At 48.4% G+C, this 21,671-nt stretch overlaps 1 protein-coding gene across 1 annotated transcript in view; it reads left to right on the top strand.

Annotated features, from left to right (window-relative positions):
• The window catches only part of TEX2 (testis expressed 2), a 108,743-nt gene that overhangs the window by 77,186 nt on the left and 9,886 nt on the right, over positions 1 to 21,671 (top strand). The window contains exons 6-8 of the mRNA XM_065896699.1: positions 1,902 to 2,048; positions 6,765 to 6,864; positions 16,511 to 16,643. Coding sequence (XP_065752771.1) covers positions 1,902 to 2,048; positions 6,765 to 6,864; positions 16,511 to 16,643 — 380 coding nt within the window. The remainder of the gene's footprint in view (positions 1 to 1,901; positions 2,049 to 6,764; positions 6,865 to 16,510; positions 16,644 to 21,671) is intronic.

Raw genomic sequence — 21,671 nt, forward strand, 5'->3', positions numbered from 1 at the left:
AGCCATTCACACAAGGCAGCTAGAGCCATGTCTTCTGAAATGCAGTGACCAACATGTATTATTTTTTAAACCAGAGTTTAACTTTTTTTTTTTAATGAGACTCGCCGACATTTATAAGGGAGAACTTTGAAAATACCCCAATTTGAAGGACTCCTAGAACATAGGATATCCCTGCTTATATGCAATAACATTAGACTGAGAAATGCAGGTGAACCCCCAGGCCCCCAAAGCGAGAGACGGCACAAGCCCTGATGAGAGTGGAGGACAGGTGGGTGCTGGGCAGCCCTCCAGGCCCTGCACAAGCTCAGTGACCAGTTCAACTGAGTCAGACCCCAAGGACTCCAGGCTTCAGAAAAATCACACATAGGTCCCTGCCACAGGCCTTTAGGACACTCACAGGTCATCAGATCTCTAAGTGTCAAATCCACAAGCACCAGGCCACCCGTGTACTCTGTCCCCGGCTTAGGACACAGCTCTGTGGGGGCGTGGTCACGGCTGCGCAAGACAGACATCACCGGTGTGAGCCCACGCTGGAGCACGGAGACGTGAGGCGTCTGGTGTAGGTGATGGCTGCAGGCAGCCATGAGGGCAGGGCAGATGCATTTGTACAAACCGTAGAGGGAAGAGAAAGGGTGAGCAATCCACAGATTCCTGCATTTCTCGTTCTTTTAGTCTTTGCTTTCCAAGGCGAATTGTTTCTATAAGGCTATCACCTAATTAGAGACCTCGGCACAAGGATATGTCTGTCACCCCCGGGCCGTCACGCCCCCTTCCTCCCACCGGACACAGCAGGTGGGAGACAGGGAGGAGGCTGTGAGTCAGGCTGTGCTGATGAATCAGGGGCCTTGGGCAGGGTGCTGAACAGTTCCCAGTCTGTTTGCTCCAGCCTAAAATAGAAGTAAAAGTTCTGTCTTTCCGGGGTATTGTGAGATGTAAATGAGGGAACCTGAGAAGGAACCTTATCATAGAGCCTGGCGTGGGGTCAGCGGACACCACCAAGCGTTGCCTGCACTACCACACCGTCCGTGGGTGTCACGGCTGCTTCTCCCTTCTGCTTTACCCCGACCCTGACCCTCTCCAGGCAAGAATCCATGGTCCAGTTCTTAGCCTTGGAAATTGGAGGCTAACAGGGTTTGCTCTTTTCCCACCTTGCACACTGGCCACAACAGATGTTTCAGGTGGATTGTATCAAGTGGAGCTGAAGCCCAGGGTGTTTCACGGGGCTGAGATGGGTGAGAACAGCTGTAGGAGTTTCACAGAATTCCTCTCTCTAATCCAGGGCTGTGGGTCTCAACCTCACCTGTTCATTACATCAGTGAGAGAGTTTCTAAAAATCCTCATACCCACTTAAATCAGTATTGCTGGATACAAGACCCAGACACCAGTATTTCTAAGCACTCTCTGCCCTTCGCCCAGGAGAATCATGACCTCCCAAGAGTCAGGCTGAATGTGAGAGTCCTGGGCACTGAGAAACTCTGGGGCTGCCTGGTGAGACCAGCTCGACGGTTACATGTCCTGGGAGCCTTAGCTAGAAGAAAGAGAGGCAGACGTTTGATCAGATGTGTCATTGACTTAGAATGATGGTACCAAGCTAATTTGAGGGGAGGGGAGGGATAGAGTAATACGGCTGAGCTAATTGTATGAAATATTAGCTGGTTCACAAGAAGACTGGTAGAAGAAGAATATAGACAAAGAGTTTTTATCTGTGATGGTGGCTTTTGTTTCTCCTTTTCTATTCACTGATACAACGTGGGACTTGTCATTTATAGGGAAGAAATACAACTCACGTGGCCGGTCCCCCTTCTCTAGAGGGAGGGACCTTCAGTGACATTATAAAAATAAGCCCCTGGCTTGCTCTCCAGTTGCTTTCTAGTTAATTCTGGTCCTTTTTCTTTTACCAGTTGCCAGAGGTTCCACCCTCTGAGGAGGAAGAACAGGAAGCCTGGGTGAATGCCTTGCTTGGAAGAATGTTTTGGGACTTCTTAGGAGAGAAGTACTGGTCTGATCTGGTGTCTAAGAAAATCCAAATGAAACTCAGCAAAATAAAGGTATTGTTTTCCACCCAAGAGGCTTCCGATTCATCACGTCTTAATTTCTAGAAGTTTTGTACATTATATCCTAAGTGAAAAATCATTTGGTTTAAAACGTATAACAAATGGGAGTAGTAAGTTCTTATCAAATAACACATCTGGGCTCTGACCTTGACCATACGACTAACTGCCTCTGGGGATGTAGTGAATGTTCCTGTTTATTTTTTCCCCTTCTGTTGCCCTCATTGTCATTCACTCTGGGTGAGAATCCAGAATTTGGTTTGGGAAAATGGGAGCTGTTGCAGCTGGTTGGTTATATAGAATTGTGTTATCTTTAAGTTAGTAATAAACTTAAATTGTATGGCGGACAGCCCACAATCTTGGCCACACAGCATGTGCTCTGAGGAAAATGCCAGACTACTTAAGACCTCTTTCCCAACTCCCTCTCAAAGCTGGGAAAGCTACCATTGCACTCTAAATGTGTCTGCATTTGACCTTTACTTCTGGCCAGATGGTATTTTATTTTGGGCTCTCTCTTTGCTGAAGAAACAGTCCCGGTGCTGATGTAGGCCCACTTGGAAGTGAGTTTAAACTTGCCTAAGTATTCTTCACAATTGCCACTAAGTGACTCATTTAGTACCACCTTTGCCAGCTAAGAGACCTTATTTAGGTTACTTAGAAGTAAGTTTTTGATCCATTGAAGACCCAACCAAGGAAGAGTCACTTTGGTCCCCAGATCTTCACGGAGAGCTTACACAGTCAGCAGCTTAAGTCAGTGGATCTTTTGGGTCATAGATACCTTTGAGAAGCAGAAACATATGGACCCTTTCCTTAGAAAAATGCCCTGTGACACAAAATTTTGCCCATGATTTCAGAGAGTTTAAGGACTCCAGGTTAGGAGACGGTGAGTCACGATAAAATTATGTTGGAAGAAAATGTGGGCATGGAGGAGCTTCGATTTGATTCCTGTCGTGCCTTTGGGTCATGAACAGAGCCTTTCCTGGCACAGTCAGGCCGCTGTCACCCCTTCCCCAGGCCCTGATGAAGAGGCGGGGCCTCCTCAGCTGGAACGGCAGGTGTTGGGAGGGCTCTGTTGACAAGGGTCAGCGTGTTTGTGTTCTTCAGGCGAGTGAGGGTTGAGCGCTCTGCAGCGGGAGCAGGAAGCAGTGTTTGGAGAGGAGAGGCCAGCAGCCACCCTGGAGCTCGCTCAACCTCCTCCTCTTTTTGGGAAATGACGGAGGGCTCCAGCTCCCGGGTTGAGGCGCACGGGTAGGGCTGGTGCTGCTGTCTTCCCAGAGACTGTTATGGGTGCTTCCCTGAGCAGGAGGGCTCTGGGTCCTGGCGACAAAACAGGGCACGCCTGAGCTGCAGAGGGACACCGCTCTCGCCGCTACACACGTTCCAGTACTGACTCTCAGAGCGGGTGTCGGAGGGCTTCTCTCTGGCGCTGGGAGTCCTCGGGGCCAACCTCCATCCCGGATTGAGAACCGTGGGCTCCCTCAACCCAGAGGAGGTTGACGAAGGTCTTTCCTTTTCATCTTCTCCCTTCGCTGACCCTGTGGGCTTCTGCAGGGTACAGAGATAAACTCTTGTCTGTGCTTTGAGGTCAGAAGTGCTAGGGGGTTAGGGTGGGGAAAGTGGTCCCCATCCAGCAATGCCAGCAGTTCAGAGGCGGGGGCTGTACTCCCCCCACTGGCAGCCTCAGGGCCTCCCACCCTCCACCCCGACCTGAGCTGCTGTCCTGGGAGGTGCCCAGCAGACCAGAGGGGACCCTGGTGATGGAATAAACGGGAGGGCAGTGGGAGATTACCCCCATTCTGAACCTGCCATCACCCCTGCCAAGAGAACACGTACTATCACCAAATATCCAGGTATCCCTGGAAGGGCTGTTCCTTAAATACAGTAGAAATATAGTAGTGAGTATTGGTTAACGGCCAGTCAAGAACCAGAATGGCTGGAGGAGCCTGAGCTGCCCCTGTGACAAAGGTCCCCCCGTCTCCTGGTCTCCTTGAGGGCCTGACATATGGAGGGTGCTTTGCTGGCTGCAGTGATTGTCACCCTCACCTGTGATAAATAGCTCACATTGTGGAAGAGCAGCCCCATGTGTGTATCTGGTGCCCGGTGATAGGTTTAAAATAAGCTGAGTTTCTGCCTCCACAGCAAGTACACCCTGGGCCTTGGCCGGCTGCTCCGGCACCACCTTGGAGCCCTCAGTAGTTATGGCCTCTGCCCATGTCAGCAAATGCTGCTCTTATTGCAACGGCTTCTAACTCAACCCCCACCAACCTGGAGAACGCCCAGTCCCCAGCTGGGTTTACCCAGGAGGGTAAAGAACACTCAGTGGGTTCCTATCTCACTGTGGTGCCCTTAGGGTGGGAAGAAGAGAGTCTCTGGTTGAAAAGAGCAGGAGGGGGCGTGACCTTTCCTTGCCTCCCCCCAACCCGACAGGGCAGGAAGGAAGCAGCTCTAGGGCCTGGTCCTGAGTTTTGATTCACATCAGAAATCTGAGCAAGGAGGGAGTGAGGGGGTTGGTTAGAAATGTTGCGGAATCTTGGAGTTGGGTGCTCAGGTGAATAAGTAGGAAATGCCCTGCTGACCTCCCCTCCCCATCCTGCTTCCTGGTGATTAGTGCCCATCCCACCCCTGCCAAGTGTTTCTCATCCCCGCTTCCTTCAGTTCCCTCCTCCATCTCAGGCCCTGCCTCTGCCCTCTTGGGGACTCCAGGGAGCAGGATGGGGTGGGGAGGGAGGCTGGACGGGGCGCCAGGAGGGGCCCCATGTTCTCTGCGTGCACTTCCCTGGCTCAGTGTCCACTCCTGTTCCCATAGAAACCTGGCGTGCCTCAGAAGCACTGGGCATTAGGATGACAACAATAGACAAAAAGGACAGGGGCAAGGGTGCAAGATTTTGGCTACATTTTTGACCAAGTATCATTCTGTAGGCTGATTGGGAGGCCAACCACCACATAACATTAATGCTTTGGAAAAAGGTTTTCCAAATAAAGCAACCACCAATTCAAAAGGCACATTTGAATACTGTCTCTAGTCACATTTTGTCCATCTCAAACATCATATCCTCTTTAAATTAACACCTCCATTCCCCACAGAAAATCAGAGATGAAATTCCCTGACTGGTGAATCCTAAAAGTGTCTAAGTTTCTCCGCAGAGAGACAGCTGAAGAGGTCCAGCCAAAATAGGCACTAAATTCATGTCTGGCTATAGATGCTTCTCATTTTATGGGAAATGTTCAGCATATGTTCAATTTTTTTAACTTTTACATTCTAAATTTTACAAAATTATTCTAATGTTCAACTGGAGCAGTCCTTATGAGAATAAGAAAATTCTGGGGGAAAAGAAAAGAGAGGGACTTGCCAGATTTAAAAATGTATTTTAAAGCTACAGTAACAAAACCACTTTGATACCAGTAGGAAACAGTGCTCAGTACAGATTCCAGTGCAATGGGAATCCCATAATGAAAGGTGGCTTTGCAGGTCAGTAGGGAAAGATTTGGTTTTTTTAAAAAAAATAGGTTAAGACACCTGACTAGCCACTGGGAAAAAAATTAAGGTGGATTCCTAGTTTACATCTTACATTAAAATTAGGACTGGACTAAAGATTGTTTTTAATGTATATACATAAATCCAGGTCAAGGAAACATAGGTCAATTAATTCTCTGCTCTTGAGGTGAAGTAGGAATTTCTAAGCATGATACCAGCACTCTTACGTTAATTCATTTAGAGTAAATTCCTACTGACAGCTGTGTTAGTTGGGGGTCCCAGCGGAAAACATATGGCACATTCAGTGCAGCAAGCTGGGGAAGGATTTATGAAGGTGTGGGCCGATGTAGAGAAACCGCAAAGCATAGTGCCGCACCCCAGGGCTGGAGCGGTGGGGAGCGGTTAACCCAGACTCGGGCAGGGTGTCTAGGTGGAGGGGGCTGCCTGTCTGACAGGAGCTGTGGCCTTCAGTAGAGGGAGGGGACAAATGCCTGACAGTTCTCCTCTCCGTGTACCTCCCCGCCCCCTGCCCACTGGTGTGTTCCACTGGCCAAGCCCGACCAGAAGCCAGAGGAGAGGGCAAGAGTCCATCGATGCGGTTCCCGCAGACCAGCCTCTTGGGATGTAGTGAGGAATTCGATCCCAGAGGGGCAAAGGGAAAATATCCAGCACAGGGTCAAGGGATGTGATTTTTTTTTTTCCCAAGGATTTTAGTACATGTTGTGAGTTGGCCTACAGGAAATGTTGTAGTGATTTCCTAACTCCTCACTAGTAGTCTAAAAGAGGCCAATTTTCCCAGCCTTCAGCCAACTCTGGGCATTATTAACCTGACCAGCATGGCTTGTTCCTTCTCCACAGTCTGGTCTCTGACCACACGCCACCCTCAGGGAAGCCTTCGCTGACCTCCTTATCCAAGACGGTTCAGCCTCCCTCTGCCCCGTTACCCACCTCATCTTCTCTGTAGCACCGGTCACGCTCTGCAGTTACAGGTTATTTGTCTGCTTATCTGTCTGTTCCTGCCTCTTCATCATAAGCCCCGCGAGAGCAAGGACCTTGCCTCTCTTGTCCGCGGCTCTGTCTGTAGTATGCTGCCTAGTATGTGGTGTATGCTCGATAAATTTTGGTTGAATAAATGTGTCCCCAAAACCTTGACCATTGTTCCCTTTGAGAGTATGTTGACTTCTGGCATTTACCAGGTTCCTAACGAGTCTCCTTGGTTGTTTCCTTCTGTCCTCCAGCTCCCCTACTTCATGAATGAGCTAACTCTGACGGAGCTCGACATGGGAGTAGCCGTGCCAAAAATCCTCCAGGCCTTCAAGCCTTACGTTGATCACCAAGGTAACTCTTAACCGACTCCAGAAAGGAGTGGAGCATTTATATGAGCGTTAGAATGTTGCCGTCACTGCAGATTGAATACCAAGGCTTTGTGTTTGGAGGGAGTTGGGGGCATTTTAACCATATTTGATGTTGTGTGTCTCCTGTTCTTAACGGTCACAGCCTGAAACCGGTGGGGAGTAGATCAGGACTCCCGCTCCAAGCCCTTCTGGTCTTCTGGATCCTTACAGGTCCTCCTCCAGCCCAAAGATGCCCACATGCCAGTTAATGGGGGCCTGGCCCCGCATGGTCACAGCCCTTGCCACGGTGAGAGGCAGTGGCTGCATTTCAGGCCCACTTACCCCTCGTGGCTTCTCGTCTGCATGTGCCCCTCCCTGGATTCTTACTGGGAGCCGCCCCTCCTCATAAGTAGTGACATCTTTGCCTTGCCTTAACCTCTAGGATGCAGATTCTTTGAGCTTCATGTTTTATTCTTTCTGTTCCTTTCCACTCCAAGTAGGCACTCAGTAAGTGTTTGAAAAATGAAGACTTATATTGTTGGGCAGTATTTTGAGAGTAAAGGCTCTCTGCTGGAGGGAAGTTCTCTGATTTGGTTTTTAAGACATGTTACAGACACATTATTTATGCCTACTTGTGTATGTGTGCATGTGAGAAGGTGATTAAAATGTGTGGAGAGTTTAAATACAATTATGATGTAAAGATCTATGTGTATTTTGTGGCACCTTGACAGAAAATTTAGTACCCAGGAGTCTGGTGAAAAGAAGAATGAATTAGGTAGGCAAGAATACTCCATGAGCAGAAAGGGAAAAACCTCCCTGTCATGGAAGCATTCAACTTTTTTTCTAGAATATCCCTCTCCAAGTGAGCCTCTTTCCACTTAAACTGGATTTACATTCTTCCCCAAAAGGCTCAGGAACAAAGTAAGGGAGAAAATAATTACAACTTTTCAAGAGAGTGGTATTTGTTTTGAAGTAAATATTTTGTAAGATTGATAGACTATAGCATCTACTTTTGTCTCTGTATGGCTATATCAGGTGGCTCTTGAACATATTTAGTGAAATCAAGTTCTGTGTTGTATACATTTGATGTAAATACAGAGAGTTTTGTTTTTTTTTAGCGCTACAACTAGCAGCTCTAACAAATCTCTCTAGCACTATTTCAGCTAACAGTGAAGTCCATATTTCCAGGTCTTTAGCATCCCATCGATTTCAGAGAAAGATAGACCAGAGAATTATTTGCAAACCCAGAAGTCCACCTAATAGCACGTCGAAATCACCTGTGACCACTCAATTGTGTCTACACTTTGATGAATCTGAGTGCTCCTAGGTTTAGTGAATTTCTGGTTCACTAAGAGTAAAACTAGAAAAGATTCTTTGCGAATGGTCTAGCTAGAGTTCTTTCAACCACATGTGAAATTTAAACAGCTGCATTATCTATGTGTAAGGTGCAGAGCTAGGATCTTCGCCCCGACGGCATTCCAGGGCTGCCTGGCTCCCTCTGGCTCTGGGGGGCTCTAGGTTGCCCTTTACTCTTTGCCTCTTTAGGAACTGACTTGTAACGAGCTGGTAAATGATCAGGTAACATAAGCCTCCTGAGAGTCAGGCTTAAAGAAGGTAAATAATACGTGTGCATGCTTTATTTTCTAATGCATTAGCAGCCTCTTATCTCAGAACTGTCCTTTGTTGAACTAGTAGAAATTTCCAATGAGAGGGGAGCAGGGCCATAGCTGGGCTTTGCAGCATCTAAGAAGTGTCCCTGTGGCTGTGAACTCTGCAGCCTCCCAGGGCAGCTTTGTGAGGCTTTGAGTGAAATTCACTAAATGCCTAAGTCTCAAGTCTCTTTCCCATTCCTCTGGAGCCAGAGCTGCATCAAGACGTTTTATTATATAGATCAAAGCTTTTGCCAGTTTTTAATCCATTTGAGGCTTACTTAACTCCTTTCAGGGCAAGTTCTAGAGATCTGCCTGCTTTATGTAACAAGGGAAGAAATGTTACTAAAGAAAGGAATGATAAAGACATAAAGCCTGTGGGTTTTAAAAGTTTGATCAAATTAGGTTTTTCCAAGTCTGCCAAGGCTACATGTGATGGTATAACAGAAATGAACATGAAGGGACAATGCATCTTGGATTCCATTGCTCTAAGAGAAACCTTTCCTTTGGGGGGAATGAAAATCAGGAGTGACGTGTTAAAACTGACTCTGAAAAGCAGAGTTCACCTTTCAGGGAACTGCCCCCTAGGGTGAAGGGGGCTTTGACTGCTTTCAGGAGCGGGCGCCTCCCAGGGGATCCCCCTACACACCCCACACCCTTATTTTTGGTAATATTTCCTAACTTGTGCTTGTTTGTTGAAGGCACATGGCTTGGGAGAGATATTTGGGCCAGAGCTGCTGGATCGCTCCAGCCCCAGGATGCTCTTCTTGAGGCAGCCCAGAGCGGTGGTTCTGAGCTCCAGCTCTGAGGCCGCACCGCCGGGCTCACAGCTCCTTGTCCTTGGGCAAATCCTTAACCTCGTCACTAACTCACTCCTCTCTCGGCGGGGGGAGACTGATGGCACCCACTTGGTGGCTTAAGTGAGTTAATACATGAAAGGCACTCGGAAAACATCAGGTGCCAAACAAGCTCTAAGTGTTACTGTTGTTATTTTCACCAACATTATCGCTGCCTTCGCTGCTGCCGCTCTTGGAGAGTTTAGAATGTGAGTGGCTGAGGTGTTCAGTTGACCCATCCTACAGCTTGAGGCCGGCAGGTCCTCCCAGAACAGATGAAGGGAAAAGGCCATTCCTGCTTCCAGACACACAGCTAGGTTCTAGTGCAGTGGCTAAGGGGAAAGGACCACCGTTCCCGGGACCAGAACCGTGGCCAGAAGGTGGAGAGGATCTGAACCTCGGAAACTGGCTGTGCACCTCCTGTCTCTGACCCCTGCCCGCTCCACACACACCTCACCGTGGGGTGGGGGGTGGTCTCCTTCCTTCCCTACAGAGCGGGGCCTCCCCCCCACTTCTCATCCCCACCCCAGGCTGCTGTCCCCGGGGCCTGTCCTCGGGGGGCCACCAGGCCAAGCCCTTTCCAGTTGTTTTATTAACTCTGTTAGGGTAATGTTTGCTCCTTCGTTCATTCAACAACTACTCATTGTGGGGCAAACTCGAATATTTAGAAAAGGAAAAAGAGAAACATTACCCATCGTTCCACCATTCAGAGATAGCCAGGATGACCATTCTGCTACATTTGGTACATTCTTGGTACATTCTCTCCTAATCGTTTTTCTTATGGATAAAAATTAATTTAAAAAAATTAATTAAAAATGTATAGCTCCTTTTTCAAACCCTTAAAGAATTGGGCAGATTGACTGTTTAGACTTGGGAAGGCAATCAGAGGTTCCCTAGCAGGACCCTGCTGTGTTTAGATGCATAAGCCAAAGCCCAGACAGGGCGTGATGTGCCAGAGATCACTCAGCAGCCTCGCTTTTCCATGCTGCTCTGCAGCTTCTAGGCCAGAGCCAGAGGCCTGCCGTGCGTACCAGCTCTGGGCCAGGCCACCCGCGTCTGGCCCCTGCTCCTTTATTATGCAGCAGCAAGGCCTTGGGGAGGTTTCTAAGCACTCAACACCTTGAGCTTCTCATCCACGGAGTGATGATGGCAGTAGCCTCTCCCCTGTGCTTGTGGAGGAGACTAAACGCTTCATGTCAGCACTCAGAGAGCACACATGACACGCGGGAAGCCATCGGTCTTCGTTGCTGCTGCTGCTGCTGCCAAGCTTGATTAGTCAAATCTTCCCGAAGGGGTTTGGTGGGAACCCTCGTCTGTCAGCCAGGTTTTTCTCTTCCATGCCTGGGACCAGTGACCTCAGAGCAGTGCCTGCAGGGGTGTCAGCAGTGTCAGAATGAGCCAAGGCTGTGGACTGGGACCTCTCAGGTTCAGGTTAGTTAATTTAGTCTTCAGGGATTTTGCTACGCGGAGTTTGTCTGCAGATCGTCATTGAGCATCCACGTGGACAGAGTGCAGCGTGGCACCGTTTTTGCCCTGTTTCAAGATACCCGATTAACAACCCGCGTTTCCACCAAAGGGCTTGGATTCTGTGGAAAGATGACCATGTCCCACAGGAAGAGGAAGCTGGTCTGTCTTCAGAGATGCCTGTAGTTGTGTCTGGCAGGTCCATCATCTACATTTGTCTTCCAGACCTTGATCTGTGGTGCCTGGTGCCTTTGTTCAGTGCTGGGACCGAAGCTACTCTGCCAGCGGAGTATTGCAGAAAAGTGGAACCAGGGGCAGCCTGCGAGCTGCCTGTTCCTCTGGCTACACCCTCATCAAGAGGGCAGCTGCCTGAGGTCGGTCACGGTGACAGGGCCAGACTGTGGGGCTCAGCACTGAGAAGAATGGCACATATACTCTCTGACCAGATCTGTGTTGCATAAGGAAAATATGCCTTTTGTGGGAAAGGGAAAAAAAATACTCATTTGTGGAACTTGGGTTGGGGCGGGGAGGAGAGACTCTGATTTGGGACTGTGTTGACCTTGAAAGGCGGAGCTGTTTCCAAGAACGGTTACAGGTAGACAAAACCAAAAATGACATCTGTCCTAAAGGACACATCCAATTATAAGGAATACTAGTTTTCTGCAGTATCTGAGTGAGCAATATGGCACCAGTCTGTTTGCCAGGAACGAAACGGTCACTAATGTGGTCGTCTAAGAGCTGAATAACTCAAACATCTGTTCTTGGTAAAATCACTATATTATTAAATCTTCCATTTTAAGAGCTTTTGTTTTTTGGATGCCAAATGTTGGCTTTCAGAGTGAAAATCAGCCATCAGTTATGGGTACAGGGATAGTGGAGGAGCAGGTAACATGAGCCAGACCCTGTGAGCAAGGCTTTAGGGCCTCTTACCTCCTCCTGAGCAACCCCTGCCCCATTAAACCTGTTCCAGTGAGACTGAGGCTTTTTAGCTATTTTAATAGTAAATACGACAGTGAACTGCTGAGTGAAAGTACTAGATTTATTCGAGCATGGTAGGACTGCTCCTGAGGCCATGGTGTCTATTAAATCAACTACCAGGGAGAAGGCGGAAGAACCTCTGTTCTACTCATCTCTGGTGACACATACCAGGGCATGTGTACTATCTCTGCTGGCATCTAGGTCTGCTCTGCACCAGGTGGTCCAGGCCATCGTTACTCTTCTTCAGGCATAAACTTCCCAAGGACAGGGATTCACTTCAGTGTCTTGAGCTCTGATAGCTTGCGTTAAGAACTAAATAAACATTTTGAGGTAGAGCGAGCAGTAGCTTTTGCCACAGTCTGAGTAGCGGTGGTGGTAACTGATCCTTCCCTCACGAGGCTGAAGAGAAACAGAAAAACAGCCCTCCAAGCTCCTCAAGTCCTTGTGTGAAGACTGACTGAAGTTTGTCATGTTCATTGTTAGTTGTGTTTCCCTTGTAGCCAGTGAAGGGCCGGTTTTTTAGGGACTTGTTGGTAATCAGGTGCCACCCTTCGCCACTGGACAGCCTCACAATGTGAAGACCCCTCATGTGGTGGAGATTGTTACGGACTGAATGTGTTCCCCCCAAATTCATATGTTGAGTCACTAACCTGCAGTGTGATGGTATTTAGAGACGGGGCCTTTGGGGTGATTAAGTTTAGATGAGGTCATGGTGGGATTAGTGCCCTCATGAGAAGAGAGACCAGAGAGATAGCTCGCTCGCTGTGCCACATGAGGACACGGGAGAAGGCGGTTGTCTGCAGGCCAGGAACAGAGCCCTCACCAAGAATGAATCGGCCAGCACCTTGATCTTGGACTTCCAACCTCCAGAACTGTGCCAAATAAATGTCCGTGTTTCAGCCACGCAGTTTGTGGTATTTTGTTACAGCAGCCTAAGAAGACTAAGACAAGACCCTTTGTGTTCATGCCCTTTCCAGAGAACCTCTCAGGACTGGCTGCCTTACGTGTATTTAAAGATTTAAAAAATTGCCTTGCTCCTTAACTTCTGGTTTTTGTCCTTGATCACTACCAAGACCAGATGGTTACAGGAAGCAACATTTTAAATGAAATGCCTCACAAGCAAGTCTTAACCTTTGTCAAGAGCCCAGAAGAAAAAGCTCTGTTCCCGCACTCACCCAGGTGAGGGACATGCAGCTCGTTAGGGTTAGGGTGCCACTCAGAGCACAGTGTCTGTCCCCACTTCACAGTGTTGCTACATTTGTCCTCATTGAGAAGACAGCCTTTCTAGTAACTGCTGATTTCGTCTTTCAGTCCTGCAAGGTGGGAGCTCCTGACTCACCCTTTATGTAACCACGTGGTTTCGGCTCTCGTTACGTGCACTCCAAGGTTTTCAGGGAGCTTTTTGCCACTGAATCATTGTCACAGAAGCGTGTTTTTCTTTGCACCTAATGTTAAAATTGTCATCTTACCCTCATCTGAATGCAAGCACGTCATATTAAGATATCTTGTTTGAATGTTTGCAGTTTATATCTGTATTTAAAGATTCTCAAGCCATTCTTGACTCCTTCATATCTACACTGAGAACGGGGGCTGAGCAAGGCCCCCTGTGTGGGCCTCATGGAACATCTACAATGAAACAAGAAACAGGCTTCATCCCCTACGCAGGAGCTTGGTCAGATGTCCTCGCCTTGCCCGCTCCCCAGTCTGGACAGGGCTCTCTGGCTGCCCAGTGCAGCCTCTTCCCTCTGGCCCCGTGTCCTCTGGTCTGGTCCCCATCTGCTATGGCAACAGCAGCAAGCTAGGCTGTAGCCCAGAGTGGTTAGAAGAAGGAAGTGGCTGGTGATGGATGTGAAAGGGGAGAGCCCTGCCAGGATGCACCAAGAGCCAGGCTGTACAAGCCGTGTGGCCTCCCCTGTACAGATGAGGAGGCCGGTGCCTAGACATTGAGAAACTTCCAGGGGAATTCAAGCCCCGGTCCACGTGACTGGACTCCAGTGCTTTTTCCTCTTCCCAGCCTCAGCTCCCAACAGGGGGGCTGGACCACACGTCATTGAGTAGAATGTCCCGATGACTGGGGTGTGGGCCAGCTGTTTACCAAACCTGTGTCCATATCCCCTCATTTAAAAAACAGACAAACAGAACCTTCCACTTTATTATAACAAGTAAAATTCTGGTGCCTTTAATATGACAACCTTCGAAGGCAAATACTTACTAGTAATATTTATTGGAAACCTGACTGGGATTTTCAAAGGAAATGATTATGTCTGAATACATATCGCAACCAGGTAGTTTGAGTCTATTGATTCTCAAGTTAAATAAAGCTGGCGATATACAAGAAGAAATATCTTCTTTATTGATGTTCCATTTATACTGAGTTTAAAATCTACTAATATCAAGCCTTTTGCCCTAATTTCCTTTCTACTGGAAGTGATTAATGACTAAATGTCTTTATTAAAGCAGATGTGCCCTTTATTTCCAGTAACACTGCCTGTGAAGAGCAAGCTAATTAATGATTTTTAAATGTTTAATGTAAGCAAGAAATAAAGCAGTTTTGTGTGTTGCTGCAAAGAAGACATTCACAACTGATCTGCATATCACTTAATTAAACCAGGTCATTCACAGAAAATAGTTATCTTCAATTATGATAAAAAGAATTTGGTGAAAGCAAAATGGAAATTATTCTGCCTTTAGTGAGGAGTTACACCAATAGCGCTTACTGAAGTTAAGAAAGCAATTATCTGAGGTGGTGGCCAAACAGGGGATAAGTTATTTACAGTAATTGTTTGAAAATGCGGCTGTGTGTGAACAGTGGTTTTAGATTAATTTCCTGCTTCCTTTTAGATATTGTCATTTGTCTTATGAGGATCTATAAAACTTTATTTACATTTAAACACCCACTTGAAGGACCATGTGTGTTTTTTTTTACTGTATTATTGATTTATTCTTTTTGCATTTTAAAAAAGTTACACTTGTTGAATATACTGTTAGTACCCACAAGCCAGCTAGCAGATCTGTTTTTTTTTAATTAATTTTTTTTATATAGCAGATTCTTATTAGTCATCAATTTTATACACATCAGTCTATACATGTCAATCCCAATCTCCCAATTCATCACACATACACACCCACGCTTTCCCCCCTTGGTGTCCGTACGTTTGTTCTCTACATCTGTGTCTCAACTTCTGCCCTGCAAACTGGTTCATCTGTACCATTTTTCTAGGTTCCACATACATGTGTTAATATACGATACTCGTTTTTCTCTTTCTGACTTACCTCACTCCATGACAGTCTCTAGATCCATCCACATCTCAACAAATGACCCAATTTCGTTCCTTTTTATGGCTGAGTAATATTCCATTGTATATATGTACCACATCTTCTTTATCCATTCGTCTGTTGATGGGCATTTAGGTTGCTTCCATGACCTGGCTATTGTAAATAGTGCTGCAATGAACACTGGGGTGCATGTGAGGACCATGTTTTGATGGGAAGTCCATGAGGTGTTACAGAGCTTGGACTCGGTAAAGTCACAGCATAGTCTGTCCCACCTGCTGAATCATAGGACCCTGGGGTAGAAAAGGTTGTGAGATGACTGACCCCTATTTGCATTTTAGACTTATGGTCAGTGGCCACTTCTGCTTGGTGGACCTTCCCAGTGAAATTCCGCAAAGCCAAAAGCCTCTAAGATATGCTCTATGCTCTCGTTGACATGAGTGTCTTTTCTAAGGAACAGGTGGTTTTTTGTTTTCTTTTTTAACGTCTTTATTGGAGTATAATTGCTTTACAATGGTGTGTTAGTTTCTGCTTTATAAAAAAGTGAATCAGCTATACATATACATATATCCCCATATCTCCTCCCTCTTGCATCTCCCTCCCTCCCTCCCTATCCCACCCATCTAGGGGGTCACAAAGCACCGAGCTGATCTCCCTGTGCTATGCGGCTGCTTCCCACTAGCTATCTGTTTTACATTTGGTCATGTGTATATGTCCATGCCACTCTCTCACTTCGCCCCAGCTTACCCTTCCCCCTCCCCGTGTCCTCAAGTCCATTCTCTACATCTGCGTCATTAAGGAACAGGTTTTTCAACTAAGGTACAAAGTGGTTACCCAGCTTTATCTAGATAATCCTGGGGCTTGAACACGAATTCTTTTGATTCCATTCCTACGCAATTTCCAGAAAGAAGAGGGTTCTAAAAGGTTTTGTCACCATCCTTATCATACCAAGCTACACCTGAACCATTTTCTGTGCCCCTCCCCTCCCCCACCCCCAAACAATAGATAATTTTAAGAAAGACAGTGGTTCTCACTTGTGTCTTTAAAGAGCCCAGCTTGCTGTGAAGTCTCTGCACCTCTCTTCTGCCTCTAACCAGCTGGGACAACGCAGACCTCGTCCTGGCTTTGCCCTGGCACAAGCCATGTCCTCCTGCTGGGAGTGTTTCCTACCCAAAGTGAGAAGAACCCAGAGGACAGGACCCTGAGCTCACTGTGACCATTTTAACGGATGTTGAAATACTGGCAATTTGCCAGATGCTTGAACTGTTTCCAGAAACTTTTCTTTTCACAGTCTCTTCTTGCATGCATTGGTAGTACAGGCAATATATATAGACTTTCAATGTGATACCTACTTACTTTAAAATATAAATTTTAAATTTTAATCTGTCACTTATAGTCATGTTTTTCCGGGGCGGGGAAAAAACCTTCTGTTTTTTCACCATTTCTCCAGGACTCTGGATCGATTTGGAAATGTCCTACAACGGGTCCTTTCTGATGACTCTTGAGACCAAAATGAATTTGACCAAACTAGGTAAAGAGCCTCTTGTTGAAGCCCTGAAGGTTGGAGAAATTGGCAAAGAAGGGTAAGGGGCTATATGAATTTACTAACCCAACCCTGGGGAACCACCTCCTTCCTCAAGCCCTTGAGAAGCAGCTTTAATGTGTATAGCCCCAATGTTGAGCGCGAGCTTCATGTAAGTGCTTCCTGGCCCCGGAGGATTTCAGGGAATAGTTTCCTGGTTTCACCCCCTGCAGACTCAGTGCCGTAGGCCTTGGTGTTGCCAGCGGAGCGTACAGTGTCGATTACCTGGAAAGCATCCCTGACTCAGACCAGCCAGGCAGGCTGCACAGTGAGATGCTTTGTGAAGAGAAGCATCACCCGGCAGGTTCCTCCTTCAGCTTTGCAGCCACACACAGCACTGTGTGGGCCAGGCTGAGGCGCTTCAGGCGGCTGCCTGCTTTAATCACAGCGTCAGAGTTATTTATAATTAGACGATTGATCTTGTAGCCAAGAGGGTGCTCCTAAAGTGTTTGGAGACGCCTTTCCCCTAAATAATACAATATCTATTTTCTAAGTAAACGCCTCTCTTTGTAGAGGATACTGCATCTGTTGCCCAGTTTGTCTAATTTAGTAAATATTTCCAATTTGTGAGATAGTTAATGAAGCTGATTCTTTTTCTTAGATGCCTAGAATGGATAAGCTGGAACTTTCACATTCCCACACACCTTAAAAATGACTGCTTCAGACTACATATTTAAATGATATTATTGTTTTTACCAAACTAAAAATGCTGATTGGAGTCTGCTTCTCACATCTCCAGCCCCTTTGCATGGAATTAGCAGTACAATGATCGGAAAATGCCACAAGGAGCACCTTCTCAGCATCTAAATATAAATATAAGACACAGGCTCTTAGATGTTTGCTTTATTATGATGCTGACCTGATGCTTGTATTCGTACTTGTGGTGAAAGCACAGTAGATGGGGGAGTTGGATCATACATTTGAGAACGTTCTTTCACTAAGGTGATTCCGAGTTGTCCAGGTGACTTAATGAAAATGTTCATATTTTAATTTTTGGAGAATTTCACCTGCTGTATGCAGTCTAACCTGTATCTGTGCTATTTTCCTTTCACTTTTCTACTGTTTTGTTAAAATGTGTTTGGATTCGGCAATCTGTGGATTGTGTTTTCTGGTGAGTGGTGTTGATCAGCCCTCCGTGTAGCATTTCATACCCCATCAGTGCTGAGTCTCATTCGGACCCATGTGACACCGTGAGGAAGCTTGTCCTTTCATCATGTTCCCCAACATAAAGGCACCGTTTGTAGACCTGAGTGGATGGAGATCAGGAGCATTTAAGAGGCTTTCCTGGGGGGAGAGCCGTACAGACTTCCTTGATTCGTATTGCCGGGGTCCTGATCTAGCCCTCTAGTCAGACTCAGCTTCTGTCCCCAGCTGCCCCGACCCCGACGCCATGGCCAGCTGAGCGCCATCAGGCCAGCCTTGGGACGGCAAAGTTGCAGAACCAGCTGCCAGTAAAACCAAGCACCTTAGGCAGAAGCAGTCTTGAAAATGAGCTCTAACTAACCGGGAGCGGGACAGAGCAGACTTCGGTCAGGAGCATCTGTGCAGGGAGCCCTTTCTGGAAACAGCCCTGTGCTGGCCCAGGGCTGCTGGGACTCCATTGGAAAGAGGGGTCTTGGGAGCAGGTAGGGCCCCACCACAGCCAGGTCCCTGAGATCGTTGCCACTGAGGCATTCCATGTTCACTGTTATTCATGCAGCTCTCTTGGCACAATTTCAAGTTCATAAACTCAGCTGATTGGAGGACAGACACGTTTCTGAGCAAGCAGTGCTTCTCTAGACTGCATGAAAAAAGTCCTCTGCGTTAGGAATATAATGGTATTATATTTAATTTATAATATATATCTAAAGCACCATTTTTTTCCAGTAGAGTCTGGTATAAAATGTTTTGCTGCTTCCTGTGAGGGTGTTAAATTTTATGTTGATGTGTAATTGGCTGTCATTTAATTTTAAAAGCAAGGAAAAATACAATCTCAAAGCACTTGGGAGGAAAACGCCTGGATAAATGAACCCTTAACCCTTTTTTGCATAAAGGACCCCCTTGGGAATCTGAGAGCTCTGGATCCTTCCCCCAGAGAATGCCTACACATGCACCATTTGGCTTACAATTTCTGGGACCTTCGAGAGCCTCTCAAAAGCCCATCCATAGCTAAGAGCCTGATCCCAGAAGTGATTCTAGCATCACTTCTCCTCCTCAGTCAGGAGCTATGGAATCGCCCTGAGGCTGAATGCCGGAGGAGAGGCAGAGTCCCTGCACCTGTGGCTGTTACTGAGCGTGTGATCTTTGTTTCCTTGAGGAAGCCTCTCCTAGAGCAGCATGTGTGAGTGGTGGGTCCGCAGCAGCCCTCTCCTCCAGGCCCTCCCTTTAGCCCGTGGCCGCCTGTCCAGGGCCTCACTTCTGGGCAAGGGCTTGTCCCCTTGCTCTGGCAGGGCCTCTGCTTTGTCTCGCTGCTTTTGTCTGTCCCCCTTCAAGTGTGCAAATGACTGTGCCGTGGGGAGTACCTGAGGAGGTGCTGCTCAGCCTGTGGGAAGTCCTGCTTACTGTAGAAAGTTTATAAGGACCCTGAGGCTGGTGGTAAGAAACTGAAGTCTGTGTTGCTTCACTCTAGTGAAGGCCTTTCCCTTTGAAATGTGGGTACCCTTTATATTTGCAGACATTTTTCCTTGAGTCTTTGTATTTCCCGAATAGTCTTCTTGTTACACCTTGTAGTTAGTGACTTTGGGGCGATAGACACTCAAAATGGAATTCAGGTGGTGAGCTGGGCAGTCTGAACTTTAGGAATTGGCCTGAAGGGGACCTAAGCGAGTCAGGAAGGGGAATGTGCTGCTCGTTGGCTGCTCTTTAAATGCACATCGGGGCGGGCGTTTCCTGGAAGGCCCTTGGCCCGTGCGTGCTCTACCACGGCAGCCTGGGCTGGCGTGCAAGTCCCTGCGTGGGCCCCCCCACCCGGACCCCTGTATTGGGCCGCTAGTCCCTGTGTACCCGGGTCCACCACCCCGCGTGGGCCCCCCCACCCGGACCCCTGTATTGGGCCGCTGGTCGACTCCCGGTGTACCCGGGTCCACCACCCCGCGTGGGCCCCCCACCCGGACCCCTGTATTGGGCCGCTAGTCCCCGTGTACCCGGGTCCACCACCCCGCGTGGGCCCCCCACCCCGACCCCTGTATTGGGCCGCTAGTCCCCGGTGTACCCGGGTCCACCACCCCGTGTGGGCCCCCCACCCGGACCCCTGTATTGGGCCGCTAGTCCCCGGTGTACCCGGGTCCACCACCCCGTGTGGGCCCCCCACCCGGACCCCTGTATTGGGCCGCTAGTCCCCGTGTACCCGGGTCCACCACCCCACGTGGGCCCCCCACCCGGACCCCTGTATTGGGCCGCTAGTCCCCGGTGTACCGGGTCCACCACCCCGCGTGGGCCCCCCACCCGGACCCCTGTATTGGGCCGCTAGTCCCCGTGTACCCGGGTCCACCACCCCGTGTGGGCCCCCCACCCGGACCCCTGTATTGGGCCGCTAGTCCCCGTGTACCCGGGTCCACCACCCCACGTGGGCCCCCCACCCGGACCCCTGTATTGGGCCGCTAGTCCCCGGTGTACCGGGTCCACCACCCCGCGTGGGCCCCCCACCCGGACCCCTGTATTGGGCCGCTAGTCCCCGTGTACCCGGGTCCACCACCCCGCGTGGGCCTCCCACCCCGACCCCTGTATTGGGCCGCTAGTCCCCGTGTACCCGGGTCCACCACCCCGTGTGGGCCCCCCACCCGGACCCCTGTATTGGGCCGCTAGTCCCCGTGTACCCGGGTCCACCACCCCACGTGGGCCCCCCACCCGGACCCCTGTATTGGGCCGCTAGTCCCCGGTGTACCGGGTCCACCACCCCGCGTGGGCCCCCCACCCGGACCCCTGTATTGGGCCGCTAGTCCCCGTGTACCCGGGTCCACCACCCCGCCCCGAGGCCCTGATATTCTGGGAGCCCAGTGCTTGTCACCCACGCCGTGGGTGTACGTGCACGTGTGTGTGGCAGATACATGGGCCCGACTTCTGTTAAAGGAAACGAATGCACTCTCATGAGCGTGGTCCCCCTCCAAGCGGTCCTCACTGGGCTGTTTAATCTAATTATGCACCCTTCACTTAAAGCATTTTTTGGAGCTGCTTTTTAGAGTTGCCTTCGGAGTCTGTGACATTCCTTTAAGTATTCTGAGTGACAGCAAATCTTCCTACTTTCTAGATGGATTGGATCTTTGAGAAATTGCTAGACTTTGTTCAGAGGTGATGGTGATTATGAGACTAAGAAATTAAATGTTTGGTTCAAGACAGAGAGTATCAGTGATAAAATATCGCACTTTTTCTTATGTGTCCGACTGCAAGCGCATTTCCAAAAAGATTTTTAGCAGAGACAGCAAAACTGGAATAAGCCCTTTATTTATTAAAGGGAAGGCCCTTTAAGGTGACTCTTGAAAGGATATTACACTTATCTCGAATTCTAAGGTATGTTTAAAAAAGTAGGCTTATTGCATTCTAGCACATCTTATATAAGAATGTGCAGGGTGTCTTTCTCTGAAATTCATCATAGGGTTGAGATCACAAAATGCATGTTCGGTTATAAAACTTGAATATCTGCCAAATATTTACACTTTTAATTAGTAAGTATTAGGTGCTGCATAGTACAGCCCCCTATGCTGAGAGGAGAGGTACCATTTGGTCACAGTCAGAATTTCATGTCATCTGATCTGTTTTAACTGACAGAGCATTGTCTAAATGATTAACTTCAAGCCACAAAATTTGTCCTGTTCTCTGTCCTGTGGAGGATTAATTCAGGAACCCGAGAGCTCACTGCAGTGCTCAGCCTTTGGCATCTTCTGCCCCAGGTCTGGAGGCTGCCAGATGACAAATACCAGTGGGGACAGAAGGGGACAGTGGTTCTGCAGGTCTCACTGTGGTCCAGGATGCTGAGGCAGCCTTTTGTGCTCTGTACCTTCCTTACCTGGCAGCACGAGGTCTGAGCCAGGGGGCACAGTCGTTTTACTGATGG

This window comes from Phocoena phocoena, chromosome 19 (genome assembly GCF_963924675.1).
Source record: "Phocoena phocoena chromosome 19, mPhoPho1.1, whole genome shotgun sequence".
NCBI lineage: Eukaryota > Metazoa > Chordata > Mammalia > Artiodactyla > Phocoenidae > Phocoena > Phocoena phocoena.